This window comes from Haliotis cracherodii, unplaced genomic scaffold (assembly GCF_022045235.1).
Source record: "Haliotis cracherodii isolate W230 unplaced genomic scaffold, xgHalCrac1.p SCAF_2, whole genome shotgun sequence".
Classification (NCBI taxonomy): domain Eukaryota; kingdom Metazoa; phylum Mollusca; class Gastropoda; order Lepetellida; family Haliotidae; genus Haliotis; species Haliotis cracherodii.
The window spans coordinates 80,109,114-80,134,322 of record NW_027266275.1 but is presented as its reverse complement, the minus strand read 5'-3'; the positions used below and the strand labels follow the sequence as shown (position 1 = coordinate 80,134,322).

At 40.7% G+C, this 25,209-nt stretch overlaps 1 protein-coding gene across 4 annotated transcripts; it reads right to left on the bottom strand.

The window, feature by feature from the left end:
• Positions 1-5,527: 5,527 nt before the first annotated feature.
• Positions 5,528-23,153, bottom strand: LOC139468563 (uncharacterized). 4 transcript variants are annotated; one of them, XM_071250618.1, is made up of 9 exons: positions 23,072-23,153; positions 18,952-19,065; positions 17,119-17,364; positions 16,555-16,752; positions 15,569-15,706; positions 9,724-9,768; positions 9,177-9,281; positions 8,028-8,103; positions 5,528-6,407 (listed from the first exon to the last, which is right to left on the bottom strand). In XM_071250618.1, the coding sequence occupies exons 1-9, from the start codon at positions 23,136-23,138 to the stop codon at positions 6,137-6,139; spliced, it is 1,260 nt and encodes a 419-aa protein (XP_071106719.1). In that variant the 5' UTR covers positions 23,139-23,153; the 3' UTR covers positions 5,528-6,136. The 4 variants fall into 4 exon arrangements, with proteins under 4 accessions (XP_071106719.1, XP_071106720.1, XP_071106722.1 ...); XM_071250619.1 differs by having other exon boundaries at positions 9,727-9,768; XM_071250621.1 differs by lacking the exon at positions 9,724-9,768.
• Between the last annotated feature and the right edge of the window lie 2,056 nt (positions 23,154-25,209).

Here is a 25,209-nt window from a genome sequence, read left to right as displayed (position 1 = left end):
ACACTAACAGAAATAATATACTTTTAAATATTTCTGTTTCTTGCTCAGAAACAAAGTACATCTCTCTTACCTGAAGTATTGTTAGTACACAATTAGACCTTTGTTTTATATTAGTACACAATTAGACCTTTGTTTTATATTAATCACTTCAATATCACGATTATAGTACTTACTCTTTACTTATCCCTGGCCACGATATTGGAACGGAGTTTGTCTGTCCGTCCATTCGCTTCTCAAATGGGACCAATTTTCTCAAACATTATTTAAGTTGGAGAAATGAGATTTTTCACACTGATATTAATATTGCTGGTCATGATCTTAAATGAGTTCAGTAATTGCGATCTAAATTCATTTTTCACAGAGTTATGGCCCTTGCCCTGTGCTTTTCAACTTAGTGTGTAACATGGGGACAGGTTTTATCAGAAACTACTGAAATTACATGAATGAAAGTTTGATGTTTATCTAAGAGATACTTGTCAAAACTTGTCAGTATTCTAATGCGCCCCATGGTGGGGAATGTGACAACGCTGTTTTCTTGTTTATAAATGTAGTCAGTCATTACTGTGTGATAGGCTATGTTCTTTAAGTCATCAGTAGAATAAATAAACAGCAGATGTCAGAATTATAAAATCACCCCTGTCTAATTATTTGGCCTGCTGTAGTGAAGCGCTGTGGTCCAGTGATCACAGATTTTAGGCGATCTGGGTTCTATATGAATTGGGTGATGGGGTCTGTAATTAGGCAGGAAAATTAGGCGATGTGGCTATTTGGTTGCGCTATTCTTTTGTTGCTGGTTGTTATAGAAGGCTGGAATGCACTAACCGATTGCTTTTTGAATGCTGTAGGTTCTGCCCTGGTAGAGGTATGCCTTCTGTTTTCTTCAATTTTAATCTCAACATTTCATTTTTCATGTTCTTCGTAAATTTAAGTCATTAATTCTGAGCTGAATGTCATATTCCTCTTCTGAAATAAACCATCTAACTGAATAACTTTGGGTTTTACTTACATATCATATCATGTAATTAAATTGCAACAACAAATTGATGATAGTTGTTTTCTTGTTTCAGACGTGATCAAGCATATGACCTTGGGAGCCTGACGTATTGGACCTACATCTGGGTGATATATTGCCTTGCCACTGCATGAGAAGTCGGCAGCTGCTTGACTGTGGAATATGACGAGTTCATAACAAGAGACGTGCTATACAAGCAGCATACATGATAAAACAACATAAAGCAATATTTTATTAAACGTCAAGTTATTATGTATAGCAAACTACATGACATGTCTTATATGCATGTGTTGTAAAACAATATGAGGCAAGTCCCTGATAGGTAATAAGACATTGTTTACAGAGGCTCAAGGTGAATGGATTCCCCCTGATGAAGGTGTAAGGAGGACCTTTGAGAGGAATACAGAAGTTGAAATCTAGAAGTCTTGTGTCTATGAAAATGGAACAGTATATCACAAAACAACATGAAGTTGCCAAACTCACTTTTTCTCCTGTTGGTTCATTGAAACAGTTTGTTTATTTGATCTGGTATGTTGTGTATAGCATTAGTTTGAATGGTTAATTGATACATGTATGTACATATCTGTGAATAACTTTATTCATTCCTATGATCATTCCTATTAGAAAGTGTGATGTTATGAAATATATTACCCTGCAAAAATATGAAAGAAATCTACTTTTAAAACTAAGTATCTAAATGAATCTTCTGTTGCACTAACATATAGCAACCACTCATCCAAGTTTCTGCAGATGCTCATTCTAAGTACATTCCATTTTCCTGTTGTGTGGTGGTGCATCTGCCTCCCTTGTGCACTATGTCACTATGGGACAGAAGGGTGCCCAGCATCAAGTGCTGGGTGGTATAACTGGGATAAATACTCAATACAGCTCATTAGATATACTGTTAGTTGGGGGAGGTGGGGTAGTCTAGTGGTTAAAACGTTCACTCATCACACCGAATGCTAGGTTCGATTCTCCACATGGATAAAAGTGTGAAGCTCATTTCTGGTGTTCCCCTTCATGATATTGCTGGAATATTGCTAAAAGCGGTGTAAAATCAAACTCTCTACTGTTAGTGAGAACCTAGGAGATTCAGTTTCACTGGTAACACGAGGTACAATCATAGCAAGTGAGTGAGTAAGGCAGCTTTCAGTAGTATTTCAGTTATTTCAGAGAGTCAATTTTATACAGGAGGGTAAACCTGTGAGAGATGTCTGTGCATTTGGTTGAACCCACAAGCACATGTGCCATGAATGATAATCAGGGTGAATGTGGGTTCGAACCTTGTGATTCTGTTGAGCCTAAAGGACACAGTACATCAGTTTGTGATGGCTCTGACAACGGGCCACCTGTGCCTGGTCTTAAGACACCATCATTATCCCCTGAATAGTTTGATGCCATAGAGGCTGACTATCACTTTTTCTTGATATTTTGTCAAAACATTAACTTCTCCACTTACATGTTATATTACCCATGAGGTAAGAAAAATCTATTAAAATGTTGGCGAGAATCTCACTAAAGTTCAATTAAAGCTCTTTGACAGAACAATTCAACATGACATCATCCATTTTTAGCGATTTCACAAATGGATAATATTATGTCATCTGAATAATAAGTTAATTTCAGTGAAGTTTCTGGTTAATGTTGATCATGTTACGTTTCTTGAAATGAGAATGAGTAAGATAGATCATCTTGTGAATGGTTGATGTGCATGTAAGTTCCTCCATAAAGGGTCCGAGCTTTCACGACGGGACAGATAATCTGTAAGTCCTAGTGCATGTAGCTCGGTTACTCTCTGAATAATTCAGTTGGCAAATATAGTTTGATTTGTACATAGTCCATGGCCATACTACCAGTGTGGTTGATGTGGAATAATATATAACTTTAAAGAATTTTATTGGTTATTGTGGCAGTTGATCAGCTGAATATTTGGTGCTTCAATTTTTTTTTTTTGTTGACCTGTTTTCATGTGTATTATTTGAAGTAAACAATATATTTGTAATTTACCATTTATTTATTTTCACTAAGGTCTTGCATTATGACAATACCAACTGAACGGCTTGTCTGATGTGCGAACAGTTGAGTTGTGATTATTTCAAGTCCTGAGGTCAACGCTGTATGCACAATATTCTGTGTGAGTTGCACCCCTTAATCATGTCAGGATCGGCATGATGTGGTTTCAAATCCCAGACTTTTCCTCATTTTCTTAGTCTATTCGCAACATACTATTACTTGTGGGATTCATCAAACTTTACCCTGGACTCTGTGGGGATTCAGGTTTGAATAGGTACTCCGCAACCAATGTTTGTGATACAAGGCGACTAAATGGACCGGGGATCAGACTTGGTGATTGCCTGTCCTCATAACCTCCACAGCATGGGACATTGCTCAAATCACTGGTTTGATCCTGACAGCATAATGACATGTGCGCCTAACTACAAATGATGTCACGATAACAGTTTCTATGCATTACATACAGCACTTTCCAGGCTTACAGGATGCATTTAAATCAAGTGACTAGGTATTTATTCTCTGTTGAAAATGGACAAAATTGACTAACGCACTGTCATCAAGTATCTCTAACTAAATCTCAACACCCCTGCTGTCTGTTTGATGGCTTCGGTTTTCATGGATTCCAAAGATGGACTGCCTCCGGAAGGGTCAGACTAGTAATGAACAATATTATGCTAATCTTCTTGGGTAGCTCCGCGAGAATACCAAGGCCAACCGTCACCGAAAACTCACTGAAGGTGTGTTGTTCCACCCTGGACAATGCACCCGTGCATAAGTCTGCTGTCACCATGGCTGCAATGCATGACTGTAGTTTTCTCATTCAATATGGTCATTGGTCATCTTCAATAAAGACGTGTTACACCACCAGGTGAAAGCCATCTACACCAGTAGATCCAGGCACCCCAGCATCGTTGGAAGGGATTATGTCGTAAAATATTTAGCAGCCAACTCAGTCCATCAAAGTAATACGGGGGAAATCGAGGAAGCTTCCCACCTGGCTTTGCGACTTCTCACACCTTTATATATTGTCTTGCATGAATCAATGGAAAGAAAACTATTAGTAGCACGTTGGCGGCGTAATGCTAGATTATACTACTCAAAACAAGTTAAAGAACGCCGACATTTAGAAGGCTGTGTGTTACAATACCCACCATCCATGATAGATTAACTATCGGGTGCGCTTTAACGTCTATTTAGCTGCATATGTTGTTGAAATATTGCTTCTACCTTCATATGCACACATTGTAAGTGATATCAGGAGGGCTAGACACATCTTGTGACACCCCTTACCCCATTTAGGCTATTAAAAGTGTCTCTCTATTTACGAGTATCATTACATCGATATTTGTCCTTATATTGTCTCTATGTCTACTTAGATAACGCGATTATGCTGTATACACTGTCACTGTACAGTCAAACCATGACAGGCGGCAATGTGAATATACATGTACCATGTAAAATGTATGTCGGAGGATAGATGCGTTGATGTTACCCTTGAAGATCCGGGTGGAATAGGTCTTCAGCAACCCATGCTTGCCCTCGTTAAAGGCGACTATGCTTGTCGTAAGAGGCGACTGACGGGATCGGGTGGTCAGGCTCGCTGACTTGGTTGATGCACGTCATCGTATCCCAATTGCGTGGATGATGCTCATGTCAATCACTGGATTGTCTGGTCCAGACTCGGGGACACGGGTGGCAGATTTGCGTCTCTGGACACGCCAGAAACCTATGATTGTGGGTTCGAATCCCGGTTCGCTCCGATTATGTTTCTAGGTTTGTCAGCACCATACCCGTGCTCGTGGGTTTCACCGAAGTGGTAAACGTCTGAGACCTGCATCACTTCGGGCTTTCCTCCCACATTAAGCTGACACGCCGCGATATAACTGGAATACTGTTAAAAGGGGCGTTAAACCCAACTCACTCACTCACTGGTCCAGACTCTATTATTTACAGATCGTCGTCATATACCAGGAATATTGCTGAGTGCAGCGTTAAACAACAAACAAATAAGATGCGTTGATGTAGTCAAAACAATGTTCAGAGAATTATATACATATTTCCGACAGACAATTATAAAATTATTTGCACTGCTTTATTTTACCTTTGTTCATCTAGTCTCGGAGACTACTCTGTTTCTCTTGTTTGCCCCTGATGTGACGTCATATAGCACTATACAAATCAAAGCGACAAACCTCTCCATAACCTTTACAAAATTGTACGATTCCAACTATGTCACGAGCATTTGTTTATGAAGCACAGTCAAATAGACTCGATACTATGTGTTCGCGAAAAGGTGAACGATTCCTGCCCCATCGGGGCTTCCGTCACAAACACATGCAAAGGCAAGTCAATTAATCACCTGAAAAGACACGGGAACATATGGTGCAAGGAATTGCATCTGACATTCAGCCACTGATGCGTAATCAGTCAAACCCTCTATCATAACGTTATCTGACTGTGTTCCTGTTGTGTCATTCACTCTTGGCGGCAAACCTTCCTCAATATTATACACATGTGGTGATCAAATAAAATGGCAGCATTGCTGTGTCTTTATTCAAATTAACAAAACTTTTAATACAATCCGATGCAGATTACTACTTCTAAAAAGGAGCATTCGCACGGTACAACTAGTTGTATACAGTTAGTTGGACCAGGTGGAGATTTGGCAGCAGCCAGTTTCAATCAAAACCGATCTCCCTAGATCGCAGCTGTAACAATAGAGCGGGTGGGAGGCCGAACTGTCTATGCTAGCCTTGGTTTGTCAGCAGCGTACACGTGATCCTAGGCCTGACCAAAGTGGTGAGGTGTTCTCTCGTCACATCGAAGACCCGGGTTCGATTCCCCATATGGGTACAATGTGTGAAGTCCATTTCTGGTGTCCCCCCGCCGTGATGTTGCTGGAACATTGCTAAAAGCGGCGTAAAACCATACTCATTCACTTACTCTCTCACTCCAAGTTTGAGCTGACACCCCATGATGTACTGCTCAAAGCGACAATAAACCAAAGCAACTCATTCGCATTAACGGCAAGTTAAGATTTTCAGATTCTCGGTGAAAACTACACTGTGACAAATTTGCGTGAAATATGTCTCGTCACCTTGTGTCTGATTCCTATTCCTTGGCACTAGGAGCATTGATCCCTCCAATAGGAACTAAGTACCCCTGGTCTTCAGGAAACGCTTCGCTGTCTACCACATAGTCATAATGGTTCTCACTGTCTCTGCATTTAGACTCGGTATCAGTCTTGACCCTGACCACTGAGTTTGTACTCTGCTTCCGCACGACATCTGACATTGTCACATATCTGTGTTCGGGAGCGTCCGGCCTGCTGAGGTCTTCATAATGACTGTCAGGGGTCGCGGTTCTCTTAGATTGTCTCCATCTGGAATAGAATCGGGGAACAATGTAACTATCGGGGAACAATGTAACTATCGGGGAACAATGTAACTATCGGGGGACAATGTAACTATCGGGGAACAATGTAACTATCGGGGAACAATGTAACTATCGGGGAACAATGTAACTATCGGGGGACAATGTAACTATCGGGGAACAATGTAACTATCGGGGAACAATGTAACTATCGGGGAACAATGTAACTATCGGGGAACAATGTAACTATCGGGGAATCTACTTAGTTTTAAACGCTAACGCCAGAGCATAAGTCATCCACCGAAACAGATTCCATTGGGCGCAAAGGGCAAAATAGAGGTGGGGATTATTTGAAGGGGTCACTGAGAATCGTGATGACACCAGGTGTTCGCAAAAGGTAACAGATTCAGGATCATATAATGTAAATCCAGAGCCCTTACCCTGTTATTGTTTACGCATATCACTCTTGCAAGTTTTTATTGGTTATCAACTTTCCCCGTGTTTATATATGGTCTATCTAAATATATCCGATTCAGTGTTTGTCAAACTTGTCACCCGGAAACTAGCCACATAGCAGTTGAAGCCAAAGTCGTGTTACTGTTCTTGGTCCATGACATGACCTAGTTCAGTTGCTATCGAGTGTTAATAAGAAAATGTCCTAAACATTTATCACACGTCTATGTCAGAAAGCTGAGATCTGATTGGTCCACGTGGTCTTGATAAAATGTACTTTTTGGAAACGACCAACTTTTGGTAAGGAATTGTACCTGCCTATCCTTCTACATATTACTGATAAAATGTGTTTGTAATTACTGGTATATAGAGTATCTCTGTGTCAAAGAATAGGACATTCCACCCGGAAGGAAACAATCACAAGGAGAACATCACCTTATGAGATGCGAGATGAGGGGAGTGCTCACCAGTGTTTTTTTATGTTCTCTTTCACGTTTATAGTTTATATGTTTAATATCCTCTTTAAATTTAAAAAAAATGGATCTAGGGTGTCTCACATTAATTAAGTGACGCAGTTGTGTTCCGGTACTCGTGCTCACATTATTTTCGTGACGCATTAATTTCAGGATCTAAAGTAAATAAAGCCAGTTTGAGCCGATGTCAATCTGCCCTTTCACCTACTGTTCAACTGACTTGTCAACAATACTTGTCGCAGTTACTGTCTGGAAAACTGCGACGAACGTTAGCTTGGTTACATGACCTTTGAAATATTTAAACTTCATCATCTGCCTGGCCATGTTTTGACTGTAGTGTATTCCACAATAACCAGATTTAGTAAAAACGTATTAATATTTGTCAACCATCTTTTTATGGAAGATTTCCTGAGTTCCTGAGAAATAATTTCCTTGTCCTGTACCTTCAGCTGTCGTTAATGGCGAAATGTGATGATATACAGTCAAGCACCGTGGTTTCAAAGTTGAAGGGACCTACGTTAATACTCGAGTTATCCGAGGTTCGACACAATCGAAAATGATGAGTAAAGAAGGAATACCCAGGGACCATGCTTTTACTTCGAGACAACCGTAGTTCGACAAATCAAAGTTCGACACAGGAGTGTTAGACTGTATATCATCGCATTTCCATTTTGCCAGTGGGGTGTTACCGTTTGTCTTATTACCTCAGAAAATACAGGAGAGATGAAATAGCAGCTACCAGGGCGATGATAACGGCAAAGGTTATAGCTGTGATTTGGCCTGAAAAACACCAACACACAGAAAGTTGACGACATTAATCATGTGTGGAATAACACTGCACGTACGTGAATAATAGCAAAAGCTTGGTTAAATAACAAGGAAATAAATGTTACAGTTCCAATCAGTAGCGACAAAGCCCTGTAGCTCACCTTTTTCTGTATCATTACATTCACTTCCACGTGTGTGAGTGATTGAGTGAGTATGGTTTTACGCCGCTTTTAGCAGTATTCCAGCAATATCACGGCGGGGGACACCAGAAATGGGCTTCACACATTGTACCCATGTCGGGAATCGAACCCGGGTCTTTGGCGTCACGAGCGAACGCTTTAACCACTAGGCTTCCCGACCGCCCCTCCACGTGTGTGGGTGAGTGAGTGAGTATGGTTTTACGCCGCTTTTAGCAATATTCCAGCAATATCACGGCGGGGGACACACGAAATGGGCTTCAAACATTGTACCCATGTCGGGAATCGAACCCTCCTTCGGCGTGACAGGGGGCACAGGTGGCCCTGTCGTCTAAGGCGCCGCGATTCGCTCGCCAGACACATGATTGTGGATTCGAATCCCGGTTCGCCCCGATTATGTTTCTAGGTCTGTCAGCACCATACCCGTGCTCGTGGGTTTCACCGAAGTGGTAAACGTCTGAGACCTGCATCACTTCGGGCTTTCCTCCCACATTAAGCTAACACGCCGTGATATATCTGGAGTACTGTTAAAAAAGCGGCGTTAAACCCATCTCACTCACTCGCGTGACGAGCGAACGCTTTAACCAGTAGGCTACACAAAGTGAAGAAGAAATGAGTAAAAATCATTTAAAGATCCAGTTTCTTATTACAATTATAAAGATGAAAAGTTCCTGGCAATGAGTTGGAGAAAGTGATCATGCAGAATACTTTCTCAGCAATTATTTTTCATTCAACAAATATATACTACAGCAGAATTGTCTCCCTTTACAACGAACGCGAACTGTAAAAACAGCATAACACAAAAGCGACCCTGTCAATATTAAATATTTATTTAAGACTAACATCACCCCATGGTAGGTCTCGTTTTAACGCGCTTAATGCACTCACCACTTGTAGGTTGATTCATTACATTCCCACCGCCGTTGCTGGACCCCGGGTCTGGTCCCTGGGTAACTCCTCCTATTAAGTCTATGGACGTGGCCTGGCTGATTCCTGGAAAATGAATCTGCCTGAAGCGCACCATACAAATACTGAAACACCAGGCTAATTACAAACTTGTTGAAAAAACAATCGCGATTCTATTGTTCTATGATGTTCTATAGCAATGTGACTTATTTGAGGAAGTACCAGAGACTATGGTTGGAATTGGACGTGTGATGCATTACGTACACCAGAGACGTTTGCTCCAAAATATCGCCTTCCTGCCGTGACCGTAACATCCAAAACTTTCTACAATGTTTTCGCTCGACACTTTGTCAATGAGCATTATGCAAAATGTTTCAGAAACTGCCTCTTCAAAATACACAACACGCGCTGGATTTTTTACATTGCAAGTGTTTTTCGGATTATTCATGACTGTTCATTTATATATTATCCACTTTGGAAAGGCCTCTGTATTTTGATTTATCAACTTCACAAATGATAATGTACTCACTACCTGGGCGTGGACTTATCGATGCGCCCTGATTGGTTCCTGAAACTGAAAAGAATATGTATTCTTTTCGGAGTAATTTCAGATGTTGTCACATTTATCATAACCATACTCAGCAGATCGTAGGTTGGAACTACAACTAAGTATGGTATGTCCGTGGGTAGAGCTACAACTAAATATGCTAAGTCCGTGGGTAGAGCTACAACTAAATATGCTATGTCCGTGGGTAGAGCTACAACTAAACCTGGTATTTCCATGGGTAGAGCTGCAACTAGATCTGGCATGTCCGTGGTTAGAGCTGCAACTAAAATTATGGAATGTCCGTGTTTAGAGCTACAACTAACCCTGGTATTTCCATGGGTAGAGCTACAACTAAACCTGGCATGTCCGTGGTTGGAGCTACAACTAAACCTGGAATGTCCGTGGTTAGAGCTGCAACTAAATCTGGTATTTCCGCAGGTAGAGCTGCAACTAAACCTGGTATGTCCGTTGTTGGAGCTGCAACTAAATCTGGTATTTCCGCAGGTAGAGCTGCAACTAAACCTGGAATGTCCGTGGTTAGAGCTGCAACTAAATCTGGTATTTCCGCAGGTAGAGCTGCAACTAAACCTGGAATGTCCGTGGTTAGAGCTGCAACTAACCTGGTATTTCCGCAGGTAGAGCTGCAACTAAACCTGGTATTTCCGCAGGTAGAGCTGCAAGTAAACCTGGTATTTCCGCAGGTAGAGTTGTTGGAGCTACAACGAACTCTGGTAAACACAAGGCTAATTACAAACGATTTGAAAAAACAATCGCGATTCTATTGTTCTATGATGTTCTATAGCGATGTGACATATTTGAAGAAGTACCAGAGACTATGGTTGGAATTGGACGTGTGATGCATTACGTACACCAGAGACGTTTGCTCCAAAATATCGCCTTCCTGCCGGGACAATTGTAACATCCTAAACTTTCTACAATGTTTTCGCTTGACACTTTGTCAATGAGTATTATGCAAAATGTTTCAGAAACTGCCTCTTCAAAATACACAACACGCGCTAGTTTTTAACATTGCAAGTGTTTTTCGGATTATTCATGACTGTTCATTTATATATTATCCACTTTGGAAAGGCCTCTGTATTTTGATTTATCAACTTCACAAATGATAATGTACTCACTACCTGGGCGTGGACTTATCGAAGTTGTTATCCATAAATATTGTGTCTATCTTGTCATCCGTCAACTTCTAAGTAATGCCTATCAAACGTGGGTAGAGATACAACTAAATATGGTTTGTCCGTGGGTAGAGCTACAACTAAACCTGGTATGTCCGTGGTTAGAGCTACAACTAAACCTTGTATGTCCGTGGGTACAGCTACAGCTAAACCTGGTATTCCCGTGAGTAGAGCTGCAACTAAACCTTGTATGTCCGTGGGTAGAACTACAACTTAACCTGGTGTGTCCGCGGGGAGGGCTACAACTAAATCTGGCATGTCGTTGAGTAGAGCTACAACTAAGCCTAGTACATTCGAGCTACAACTACATCTGGTATTTTCGTGGGTACACCTACAACTTAACCTGGTGTGTCCGCGGGTAGGGCTACAACTAAATCCGGTATGTCCACAGGGAGAGCTAGAACTAAATCTGGTATGTCTGTGGGTAGAGCTAAAGCTAAACCTGGCATGACCATGAGTAGAGCTGCAACTAAATCTGGTGAAGCTTCACTGATATATGATATGCCCCTGGTAATATAGAGCTACAATGGTATATGGTATGCTCCTGGTTATATAGAGCTACACTGATATATGATATGCTCCCGGTTATATAGAGCTAGATTGATATATGGTATGCCCCAGGTTATATAGAGCTACACTAATATATGTCATGCCCCTGGTTATATAAAGCTATATTGATATATGATATGCCCCTGGTTATATAGAGCTACAATGATATATGATATGCCCCTGGTTATATAAAGCTACATTGATATATGATATGCCCTTGGTTCTATAAAGCTACATTGATATATGATATGACCCTGGTTATAAAACTTCATTGATATATGATATGATCCTGGTTATATAAAACTACATTGATATAGGATATGCTCCCGGTTATATAGAGCTACACTGATATATGATATGGCCCTGGTTATATAGAGCTACAATGATATATGATATGCCCCTGGTTATATAAAGCTACATTGATGTATGATATGGCCCTGGTTATATAGAGCTACAATGATATATGCTATGCCCCTGGTTATATAAAGCTACATTGATATATGATTTGCCCCTGGTTATATAGAGCTACAATGATATATGATATGCCCCTGGTTATATAAAGCTACATTGATGTATGACATGGCCCTGGTTATATAGAGCTATACTGATATATGATATGCCCCTGGTTATATAAAGCTACATTGAAATATGATTTGCCCCTGGTTATATAGAGCTACAATGATATATGATATGGCCCTGGTTATATAGAGCTACAATGATATATGATATGCCCCTGGTTATATAGAGCTACATTGATATATGATATGGCCCTGGTTATATAGAGCTACAATGATATATGATATACCCCTGGTTATATAGAGCTACAATGATATATGATATGCCCCTGGTTATGTAAAGCTACAATGATATATGATATGCTCCTGGTTATATAAAGCTACATTGATATATGATATGGCCCTGGTTATATAGAGCTACAATGATATATGACATTCCCGTGGTTATATAAAGCTACAATGATATATGATATGCCCCTGGTTATATAGAGCTACAATGATATTTGATATTGCCCTGGTTATATAGAGCTACATTGATATATGATATGCCCTGGTTATATAGAGCTACATTGATATATGATATGCCCCTGGTTATATAGAGCTACAATGATATATGACATTCCCGTGGTTATATAAAGCTACAATGATATATGATATGCCCCTGGTTATATAGAGCTACAATGATATTTGATATTGCCCTGGTTATATAGAGCTACATTGATATATGATATGCCCTGGTTATATAGAGCTACATTGATATATGATATACCCCTGGTTATATAGAGCTACAATGATATATGATATGCCCCTGGTTATATAAAGCTACATTGATATATGATATACCCCTGGTTATATAGAGCTATACTGATATATGGTATGCCCCTGGTTATATAAAGCTACATTGATATATTGTATGCCCCTGGTTATATAAAGCTACATTGATATATGATATATCCCCGTTATATAAAGCTACACTGATATATGATATGCCCCAGGTTATATAGTGCTACATAGAGGATTCATCACGAGTGTTTTTTAATATGGGAAATATCAACCGAGTCTTAGTTAATCGGTATTTGCCGAGCCTTTGGCGAGGCAAATACCGATTAACGGGACGAGGTTGATATTTCCCATATTAAAAAACACTCGTGATGAATTCTATTTATCATTTTCACATTTTTGCTTCCCAATTAAGGAATAATTGCATTAAACATTAACATCAGCAACTTGTCAAAATCTTACGTATAGATCGTGCGTAGTGATACATGTTTTCCATAGCCGTGTAAACCAAAATAAACAACCTCTTAACTCCTTTATGGCATATTCCTTCGCCGAGAAAAAAAGTTCCTCGGATTATTTTAAACAAAATACTTGAACAGACTTTTGCAGAATAATTGAAACTTTAATAACGGTAACAACAACGATTCTGTGTAATCTGATTATATCTCTGGTGTAACTTCACTTATAATATATAGTTTCAAATCAAACCGCTCTCTCACTTGAAGAATGTCTCGCGGCTGAGAGGTCAGAGTTAGATGCATTAGTCGGTGTCACTATCACTTTCGATGACAATCCGGCGTCTTTTGACTGGGACCGGGCTTGGAGGTTTAACGAGATTAATCGTTATGTTTCCACCAGTAATGTTGCCAGCAAACATAGTGTTGACACCACCAGAAACATGTATTATTTGAGACCGCTGACTGTGTTGTCTACTGTCGATTTGGACATTACGCGAGGGGCCGCTCTGCATGACGGGGAGTTTCACCAACAAGCTGGGATGTCATAGTGTGGGATGGAGTGTTTCGTGAAATGATGTTGGATATTTGCTTGTGCTGGTCAGGATTAATATGACAGTAATTGTTCACAGAATGGATGTTTTTGTGGCCAGTTATCTGCATTATTTGATTTGGCGGAACATTATTGTCATTCAACTTTTGCACAAGGTGTTTGCGCGCAGAGTGATTTGTGAGTCGTTTCGATGTTTGGAGACTGGCGGCATCATACATGTTTTTCATGAGAGAGGAAAGTTTGTTTTTCCCAATACGATAGCGGATAAACCACTGATCGCCAGGTTTAGGCATACCTAAAGTGTGTGTGCCGATGTAAAAGGGATCGTCATCTCGACAGAAGTCGAGTGGACGCGTGGAGGCATACAACTTATACACCTGCACAGGGCACCGAGAGGGATCAGCAACATTAGCCCACATTTTGGGCCTAACGTCGCGACAATCACGAGGATTCTCACCGGACCTATTCTTTTCTTGTCTCATGGACAGTTCAAGATATTCGTGATCGTCTCCATCAACATGCAATGTGATGTCCCCCCAACACATGTTGTAGTGATCACTGACACCTCTTAACCCGAAATGGATTGTGTTGTAGAGCCATAGACAGTTTATTATGCTCATTGGATTACTGATTCCAATGGATCCGGACTGCCACAGGGACTCGATCTCTTCATCACCAATCGGGTCGGCTCTCCTTGTAAGTTGCCACGCCCTTCTTTCTTTAGTTCAATTTTTCTCCCCTTTAATACTTCCCGTGATCGTGAAAATTCTAAAGATGACGTGAGTGAATAGCCATACCCCCTTCGTTTTAGTGATCTCTCGATGCTGCTCTGAAAACCCGTGAGACTGTTTGGTTCATAATTTTCCCCATTTGTTTTTCGAACACTAATGAAAAACTTGCAGAGAAGTGTGTCTAGTTCGTTTGGGGGGATTTCGTGCATTTGGCGAAATTCATTTTGTACTTTTAGAAAGTTATCGAACAGTTTCAAGTCGTACAAAGTTTTCTTGGCTGTGTTTTTGTTTTGATTGTCTAGGATCACACCATCGATCATGCCGTCCTCAACAGCCACAAATCTTCCTTGGGCATCTTTCGGCTTTGTGTTCGTCGTCTGCTTCGCCGTGCTCGGCGATGGCGTTTCGATGATGAAACTTTGGCCACAGGGAAGTTTTGATAATCTGCCTTCATCACAGTCAAATTCAAATTCAGTACCATCAACCTGTAACCTGTAATATCCATTTGTCAACACGGATATCACTGTAGCACTTCCCCTTTGATCTATTAAAACATTGTCTCCAACATCAAAGGTATCCATGTTGTTTGTAAACACCTACTCACGTGCACCGGCGAAAAAAGTCCCACTTCCGGCTATCTAATTTGCATATCTAATCTGCATACTTATGTCATTGGGGTATGGCATACATGTTTTTATGTCATAAGCTTATGTCATGGATAAATGCTTTAGTTAAATGATAAACTGATATACGGCATGCCACTGGATAGAGCTTCTAGCGAAGGTTTGTTTCCACGCAAGTGCTCCTGTACTTACCAATGCAACACATTTACATGTATTCTGATGCCTGTAATCGTATCCACAATATAGTTATAATAAACTGACCGTGGGCACAACTGCATGTTGTTTTTTTGTATTTTTATGTGTGTTTTATTTTCTCTTTGCAGGGGGAGCGCATTTCAAACATGGGGAATTGGTGATTAATAATTCGATTGTTTAGTATTTAAACATCACGAATAACTATATGATGTATAGAACTTATAATTCATTACCTTGTTGGCAGTCGGCACCTATGAAGCCGCTTGCGCAACCGCTGTCGCATTGGCCTGTGACCTTGTTACATATCTCCCGGGGGTCACGGCAGCGGCAGGTCTTCTCACATCCCTCACCGAACCAGTAGTCGTTGCAGACTGGAACAAACAGACACGTGACCCTTCCTTATTTGTTTGTTTGTTGTGTACGGCCGCACCCAGCAATGTAACAGCTATATGACCACGGTCTGTAAATATTTTAGTATTAAGGCGTGTAGACCTGACAATCCAGTGATTGACATCATGAGCATCTATCTACGCAATTGGGATTCAATGACAAGCACGAAACAAGTCAGCGAACCGACCCAGTTCGTCGTCTCATACGACAAGCATAGATAGCCGATGACACATTCTAACCCGGATCTTCACAGGTCACAAGCATGGGTTGCTGATGACCAATTCTAACCCGAATCTTCACAGGTGACAAGCATGGATAGCCGATGACACATTCTAACCCGGATCTTCACAGGTGACAAGCATTGGTTGCCGATGATCAATTCTAACCCGGATCTTCACAGGTGACAAGCATTGGTTGCCGATGACCAATTCTAACCCGCATCTTCACGGTGTCACCCTTGTTAATAAGTTCTGTGTTTGGCATTATTAAAGAGGCACTAGACTCGGGGCTATTGGTTGTCCCAACAGGGTTGAATAAAGTCATTAAAACTTTTATAATGTTTATACAACTGTCAGGTAAAGACATTTACACAATTTACACTATTTACACAATTTACCCTGTTTACACAAAGGAGATGTCTCCGCTTCACGTGCCCAGACCTATACTGGCTTTAGACTGTCCCTTTTCCAAATAACAACATTTAACCTCACAATTGAAATATGTTCACTTTTGCGTTTTCTCAACCAGAGGAAACTGGTCTGGCAATTGCGTTGTACGTATTGAAAGATGGTTAAAAGGTTTATATTTCAAATGTTACAATACAACATACCGAACACTAAAACCTCACATAACGTGAGAATCTGTAAGGCACCGTCTTCCCGCTTTGGCAAGTCCACTGTGACGTTTTGGCCTCTCATTGGTTGAACGCAGTAGAGGGGTATCCGAATGGGTGGAGCCTCTTCGCTTTCCCATCGATAACACCGTCTGCCATCAACCTTCACCTCGAAACCGGTCAAACGTTCGGTTACTTCAAAATGAACAAAGCTACGTATTAATAACAAAGCGTTCTTTAGATGAACATATGATTGCAGAAATTATCTGGCATTTCTTCTATAGCTGGACATCATAAAGTATTGATATGTATAGCTGTCAAAGAAAATAAACCATAACTACAATCCTTAACCTTGAGGGTCTGGGAAGGTAACTGTGCAATATAGTGTTGTCTGAAGTGATTACAGTCACTTTTTCCTTTAAATAACACATGTTTTTCGTTTTGAACCCAACGTTTGATTTTAAACGTTTTATTATATTTTATTTGTTTTATTAAACATATATTGACGTTTTAACAAAATGAAACGTAAATGGTGACGCGATGAATGTTATTCCAACTCACGTGTACTCCTCTGATATATGACCATTCTGTACAAATCATACGCTTGACCAAGATCCACCGTCCAGTAGGGTGCCGTCTCGTTTAAGCCTGTATGTGTACAGGAACGCCGCGAGTAGAACGTATTTGCGTTTCCGTCGACTGCTCTGTCAGGTGTATTGGGGATAGATTTACCCAATTTCCCGAAACGCCTTAAGAAATCTGTATACGTACTGACTTGCCAAGCCCTTCTCTCCAGGGCAACGTTTCCTGAAACCAACAGACTATGAACATATCATCAGGGACGTAACTACCAGTAAGGATGGGTAGACTTGGGTAGGGGGATGACTGTGTGGGTGGAGGTGATGGCAGTCAGGATGGCGGTAACTGTGCACGTGGTGGTAACAGCGAGGGTGTAGGTAATAGCGAGGGTGGTAATGACTGAGTGGGTGGTGGTGATGGCAGTCAGGGTGTGAACGTAGTGGTCACAGCGAGGGTGGTGGTCACAGCGAGGGTGGCGGTAACTGTGCACGTGGTGGTAACAGCGAGGGTGTAGGTAATAGCGAGGGTGGTAATGACTGAGTGGGTGGAGGTGATGGCAGTCAGGGTGGCGGTAATTGTGCACGTGGTGGTAACAGCGAGGGTGGTAATAGATGCATGAAGTAAAATGTTTTGAAAACATCAAAATCTCAACGAAACCAACATTTAAAATGACAGTCGTACAGCATCCGATATAGGCATGTTAGTTGCCCAATTGAGATGGGATAGCAAAAATGTCTTTCAACGTAATAGACAAAGGGCACGCACATCTAAAATCGCTCAAGTTCAATGACACATCAGATTAATAGCGTGTATGACCAGACAGAACCGGCTTTCATTAGTGAGGACGACGCTTTGCCAGTCACGCCTCGGCCAACGATGTACAGTCAGGACCCATTCCAATCTCTGACTACGATGTTGCGCTGTCAATAACTCTCCTCTGCTATGTCCACAAGCCCGAATTCATTGAGCCCCGAGTCGCTTGGCCACTGTCGACTAGCCATATGCCCTAAAGCATTCATCGCTGATGACGTCACCGTCATGAAGCGATTCCGGACATATAAAGTACCGGTCTTCATTGGGCGGAGTTACCCTCGGTCTGCCTGTTCTTGGCCTGACTGATGTCTTCCCGTTCTGTTTGTTACGTTGCATAAGGGTAGTAAGCAAAAGGGGAGCAACCAAAAGTTCTAGCAATGTGGGCACGAGTGGCTCCCATCTGTATCATACCCAGGGGGGCGGTCGGATAGCCTAGTGGTTATAGCGTTCGCTCGTCACGCCGAAGACCCGGGTTCGATTCCCGACATGGGTACAATGTGTGAAGCTCATTTCTGGTGTCCCCCGCCGGGATATTGCTGGAACATTGCTAAAAGTGGCGTAAAATCATACTCACTCACTCACTCATACCCAGGGCCTGCTCACGTTGTTCGGGTGTCAGTCGTGGGATTTCTGTGGTGTGTGTTTTTTATCTATGTGAGTGTCTGACATTCCGTCCGTATCAATTGTATACCTGTACGTGTAGTTTCGGCTGCCCAAGCGAACAGTCAATGTCTTCACTTATTTATTTTTGTCAATAATTACAATGTAACGGAAACGTTTGTTCATCTTAAATCGCCACAAGGCACCATGACATAGCAACTACAGTTACGCTGAGTAAGACGTCACATGTCCACACTCACGACATCTGCAAAGGCACCGACCAACACTTTGGTGACAAGCAAATATAAAATCTGCCACAAACATGTATTAGAGTTCACACATATTAGATATGACTAGACGCTTGTAGCATTACAATATGAACACAGCCCTCCTACTACTTACTGTTCTGACAGTGCATTCCGTAGAACCCACGCGCGCATCCTTCCTGGCAGACTGCTGATGGGCGGTTGTCAGACTCTGCAGGACACTGCGTCTTACAGTGACACGTGTACTGCGCTGAAACACAAATGAGTGAGTGAGTGAGTGAGTGAGTGTACAGTGACAGTATAGTCGGAACAGTGGATTTTCATAGGATTATGGACATACTTTCTTGGCTTTTTTTTGCTTTCGAACAACAGTTTTTCTGTTATATCCACCGCCTCCGTAGTCTAGAGGTAGAGCGTCCGCCCTCAGAGCGGAAGGTCCGGGTTCGATCCCCGGCCGCGTCATACCAAAAGATGTTAACAGACGTTCATAGGAAAAACTGATGTATTTACTTTTTACTAAGGGATGTCATGGTAAAATGTCTGAACTTTTAAAAAACATGTATGCATCAGTCAGCGCATGTAAAAAGGTCAATAATGAACGTACGGACTGCATTACAACATCCTCCGGTGTACGACAAGGTTGTGTATAAAGTCCGTTGTTGTTTACATTTTTCATAAATGAACTTGCTATAGAGTTGCAAAATAGTTGTCAACATGGGATATTTGTAACACAAGAAATAATGGATATTATGTCTCTTTGCTGATGATGTTGTAATTTTGTCCTCTTCTGTAAACGGCTTGCAAAAACAGCTAAATGTGTTACAGAGTTACTGTTCAAAATGGAGCCTTGAAGTAAATCTGAATAAAACCAATGTTGTGGTTTTCAGAAAACTTGGTATTGGTGCAAAACATGAAAAGTGGTTTCTTGGTTCGTCTGCCTTGAGTGTAGTCACTTACCATAAATATTTAGGTCTTATGTTCTCCTCTAGATTGTCATGGCATATGGCATGTAAGCAATTAGCTGCTCAGGTGTCCAAATCCATTATGCCTCTTTATAATTTATTCAGGAAAAGTAGTCGTGTGTCTTTTTTCACAGCATGTACTATTTTTGAAAGCAAAATTGTGCCTATACTTTTGTATGGTTTTGAAATATGGGGTGCTAAGTATTACGCTGCAATCGAAAAAGTTCACACTTCAATTTCAAATTTTTTTCTAGGTGTTGGTAAGTTTGCCTCAAACAAGATAATCCTTGCTGGAACAGGCCGTAGTAATATTTTTGTAGCCAGCCAATTAAGGGTAATTAAGTATTGGATTAAGTTAATTAGAATGATGCCTGATAGATAATGTTACAAAATGTTAAAGGTACTTGACGATAATGGAAAAATAATTGGGTTTCAGATGTGAGAAATCTATTATTTGTTAGTTGCTTTTCATGTATATGGATTTCTCAAGATGTGGAAGATCCACAGTTATTTTGATATTCATTTAAGCAAAGACTGAGGGATATTTTTGTCAACAGTGGCACCAAAGTATTTCTGAATCTCTTTATCTTAGCAATTACAGGAAAGTCAAATCATTGTTACAAACTGAAAGATATTTAACTTGTTTAAATGATAAAAGTTTAATCAGAGTTGTTGTAAACTTAGAATTTCATTGCATAATTTTAATGCAAATATATGTCGCAGGTCCAAGGCCGGTGATATTGTGAACTCTATATGTACAAACTGTTCATCGGTGGAAGTAGAGGATGGATACCATGTCATACTTATATGTGAAACGTATTCCCATTTAAGGTATAAATTTCTCCCCATGTTGTAAGGTAATTTTAAAGACCGTCAGTTAATGATAAATCTGCTAAACTCTGAAAATCCTGATATGATCCATGCTGTTTCTGTATTCTTGAAACATGTCTTTATAATGAGGAATGTGTAACTAGATTTAAAATATAATCATGTACATCACGTGATAAATATTAATATCCAATCTGCATTGTACTATGGGCCTTGATGCCTAAATAACTGAATAAACTGTCTGTCTGTTAAAAGATGGTACTTGTTACCCTGTCTGTCGCTCGGCATTAAGGGGCTAAAACAAGGACTGGTTGGCTCTGAGTTATACTGAGTATACTGTGTCTGAGTGGGTATTAAGTTATACTGCAGCATGGTATCTCAGTGAGCTAGCACTATAACTCCGAACTCGTACAAGCAGCCACACGCACATGTACATGCACATCGCTATGTAAGTGCAAAAATCTTGGACGCGACGTTAAATTTAGCACATTGTGAAACTTACAAGCACCAGTCTGATGGTCACAAACCTAGACATATAATCTGGGAAAACCGGGATTCGAACTCACGATCATTGGTTTCCGATATGCCAATGGAGCAACTCTACCCAGCGTATTTCCAATACTGGGAATGTGTCAAACCTTACAGATCGATTCTTCTGCCAATCTGAACAAGTTTATTTTTTTCAATGTGTGCTCTGCTCATAGTCTTCTTGTTGGTACGTGCATCTCTCTTACGCAAATATTTCATCTTTATGACTGAAGATACATTTGTGTTCGTCAGCTGTTTATATTGCTTCTTATCATTACGTTAGAACATGATTTACTTCAAATTGTATTTCTTTACCTAAAATAATATCCCTTGGCGTAACAAAGCAGCATGAATGCTTGCTAGTAAAAACTATATTATCTATTTGATAAGTATTAAAAAGGAAAATTGAATTGCTCTCTCATATGAATAGTTTGAAGACACCCATAACATTTATAGGTTTATATTTAAAAGAAACGATTTATGTGTTAATTACATGAGCAAATGGAAAAGTTAAACTATTTTTAATAAGTATTATCACTTGCCAACAAACACTTTAAATTATCATTATTCAAACCAACCAAATGGTTGTATTATTTTCAATATAATGCAAACGATGTTAACTTAATGCTTGTCTCCTTGGTCATGTGATGCCTAACATTACTGTGCATTATTACATGTTAATAATGTCTGACACCAGCCTGTAGTGTTGTGTAGCCAGTTCCCCACGGGAGGCGTGTACTCACATCTATAGATGTACGTCCACTGTACACTATTGACACTGAACGAAACACCATCTGCTCCCAGATAAAACAAAAGTACTGGCGAAACAAATTAGAACCACTTTTTATTGGAGTAGACCTTTCAAACAAAACAAATAATCATGTAGTGCATGTGCGCGTGTTCAGCATTTAAATATCATGTTCCCCATCGTCTCAGACATATTTAATTAAAATCTACTTTGGAGCTTTGTAGCGATCGAGAGTTGATTACAGGTTCACTGTAAGTCCGAAGGGAACCAATCATCCTGTGATTACGTTCCAAGATGTATCACAATTCATGCATACTTGGGATGCTATTTCGCGTTCACATGGGAACGTACATGTCAAGGAGTGATTAAGCCATGTATTGGTCCATGTTATAAACTGCCGGGAAGTGACTATTGCTGGAATTATATTCCAACCAATCAACATACATGTTTCAGATGTGGCGATTCAAAACTTTGACAGCCCAAATGTGCTGTAAAACTACGGACCGTTTACAGCTAGAGCTATCGGGGCAGCAAAATAATATGTATTTACCTGGCAGAAATGAACTCACCAGAATACACACACAAGTTTTCAAAATTAATTAGTGAGTGAGGGAGTATGGTTTAACGCCGCTTTTAGCAATATCACTGCGGGGGGACTCAAGAAATGGGCTTCACATATTGTACCCATGTCGGGAATTAAACCCGGGTCTTCAGCGTGACGAGCGATCGCCTTAACCACTAGGCTACCCCACCACCCCTCAAAACACATGAAGAAACACAGAGTCTGAATCATCATAAGATAAGGGTGTATATATCCTTGTCCCATCCAAAATGCACTTTTTATACATTTCCAACTTCTGATTTCTGATGCAATTCACTATTGTGACTTCTGTCATATGTTCCCGTGGGTTTTTTGTAGGTAATCAAATGACTTGCCTTTGCATGTGTTTGTGACCGGAGCCACCGACGGGGCAGGATACGCTTACCTTTTCGCGAGCACCTGGTATCATTCTAAACACATGCTTACGATAAAGTCCAAACGGTACAATGTACTCAGATACTTTTTTATGAATATGGAATGTGTTTTGTCAGCTTGAAGTGTACCACCGGGAATTTTGCGTAGGCATGGTAAAGTAAAACCATCATGCAATTACATATATATATACAATCAATGTTAGCATATTGCTCACCCTTTGCTCGGAGAAATCCGCAGAAAAATAGAAACCAGAAGATACGGCGGCCGCACATCCCCACCATGGCAAGGCGCTGGTCACAGTCCGTCTCTCTAGCTGAGGCCACCAGTGTTTCCGCTGATCTATTATGACAATGTGTCATATCCAAAGTTTTACAACGCCCTCCTCCCCTTCCTACCCCTCCACACATCCTCCCCGTCTTTTCCTCCTCGGCTGACCCCGTTCATATACTGTTACGCCTGTGATAAGTAGTTCTATGCTCATATTGTATTTGTTTTGCCGATTGAATATGTTCGGGGCTAACGCGGGCCTGTGTATCCATCTTTTTTAATAGGATCATGTAGAGAAACTAAATACAATAAAATCGGTCAAAACCGGACTGTGGCTAATCCGGACTCCTGTCAGTACCAGACCATATTATGGTCCCAAAATTACTGCTATAACATAATATTTCGTCTCAACCGTATATTTTCTTTTTTTTTCTATTATTTTATCTCCTGTTATAATCTCTCTAATCTGGACCTCTAATCCGGACCTCTCCGAACCTAACTATTGGACCACAGAAGTCCGGTTTAGACAGAGCTCCGGATTAGTGAGATTAAAGCAGGGGATAAAGAAATAAAGATAAGGTGGAGAGAAACATTATATGTAAAGTGAAATATTAATCTACATTGACATTAAACCGATACATATTTCATGGAAGTTTTTTTAGTCGGTGATGGCAATAATGTTTGTTTGTTTGTTTGTTTGTTGTTTAACGCCGTGCTCAGCAATATTCCAGCTATATGACGGCGGTCTGTAAATAATCAAGTCTAGACCAGACAATCCAGTGATTGACATCATGAGCATCAATCTACGCAATTGGGATACGATGACATGCATCAACCAAGTCAGCCAGCCTGACCACCTGATCCCGTTAATGGCCTCTTACGACAAGCATAGTCGCCTTTAACGACAAGCATGGGTTACTGAAGACCTATTCTACCCCGGATCTTCACGGGTCAGTCAATAATGAGTAGAATCTATAAAGTGATAGCAACTAAAATCACACACGTTGGGTATTAATTGAACGAACTGACTTTGGAAACATGCATTGATCGTCTGTTTATATCTGTATTTCATAACATCAAACGCTGATGACATGACAGGGGTTAATGAGATCTGGGTTCTATATGAAAGGTCTCGCGCCTTGAAAGGGCCGTAATATTAGCAAACGCGGCATACAATCTAACTCTCACTCATTGTACGAAATGATAGTAGACACGCGGGTGAGGAAGGCTGATAGATTATCTTTTTTTAAATTTATATGACGTTAGTTGCACAAGTCTAACTGACACTTATTGTGGAATCTTTGAAAAGATAGTGTTTTCATTTTGTTTGCAAGCTATAGAAAGATATAGTTCTTGTCAAAGTGTTACAAGGGAGGTAAGTCATCACAGCGGTTGTAAGTTTGTTTTGCTGAACAGCACACAAGCGAACTGAAATACCGCGTCGTGCAATACTGTGACTGGAGTGATGTACACATAGATAGAGCATGGTCAACGGTCACCTGTACACAGATATGAAACCGACAGATCAGTACACACCCAACAATACACCCGATGATAAACATGCATACATCACACCCACAATACATTATACACATTATTCAGAGATGACATCAAACTATCCAGAACAAAATGAATGCCCATACCCAAACCATTCAACCCGTCTATACATTCATACCCAGGTACATCATGGTCAGTGTCAGTTCAACTCTCCTGTTTGCTTTAAAACAAACTTGCGCTTCATGAATTGGGTTCCCACGTTCTGGTACATGTCTGCCAAAACTCACGACACATTTCATTTCCTTAATCCATTGGGCATTTGTCACTAAACGTGGTGACCATTGATACAGTTATATCTCGGTCTTCTAAAAGCAATTTGTCAAAAGTGAAAGCAAATGTCATGTAACCTTTTCTCAGGAAAACAATAGACCGCCTCCGTGGTCTAGTGGTAGAGCGTCCGCCCGGAGAGCGGAAGGTCCGGGGTTCGATCCCCGGCCGCGTCATACCAAAATACGTTAAAAGATGGTACTTGTTGTTACCCTGTCTGCTCGGCATTAAGGGGCTCAAACAAGGACTGGCGACGTTAAA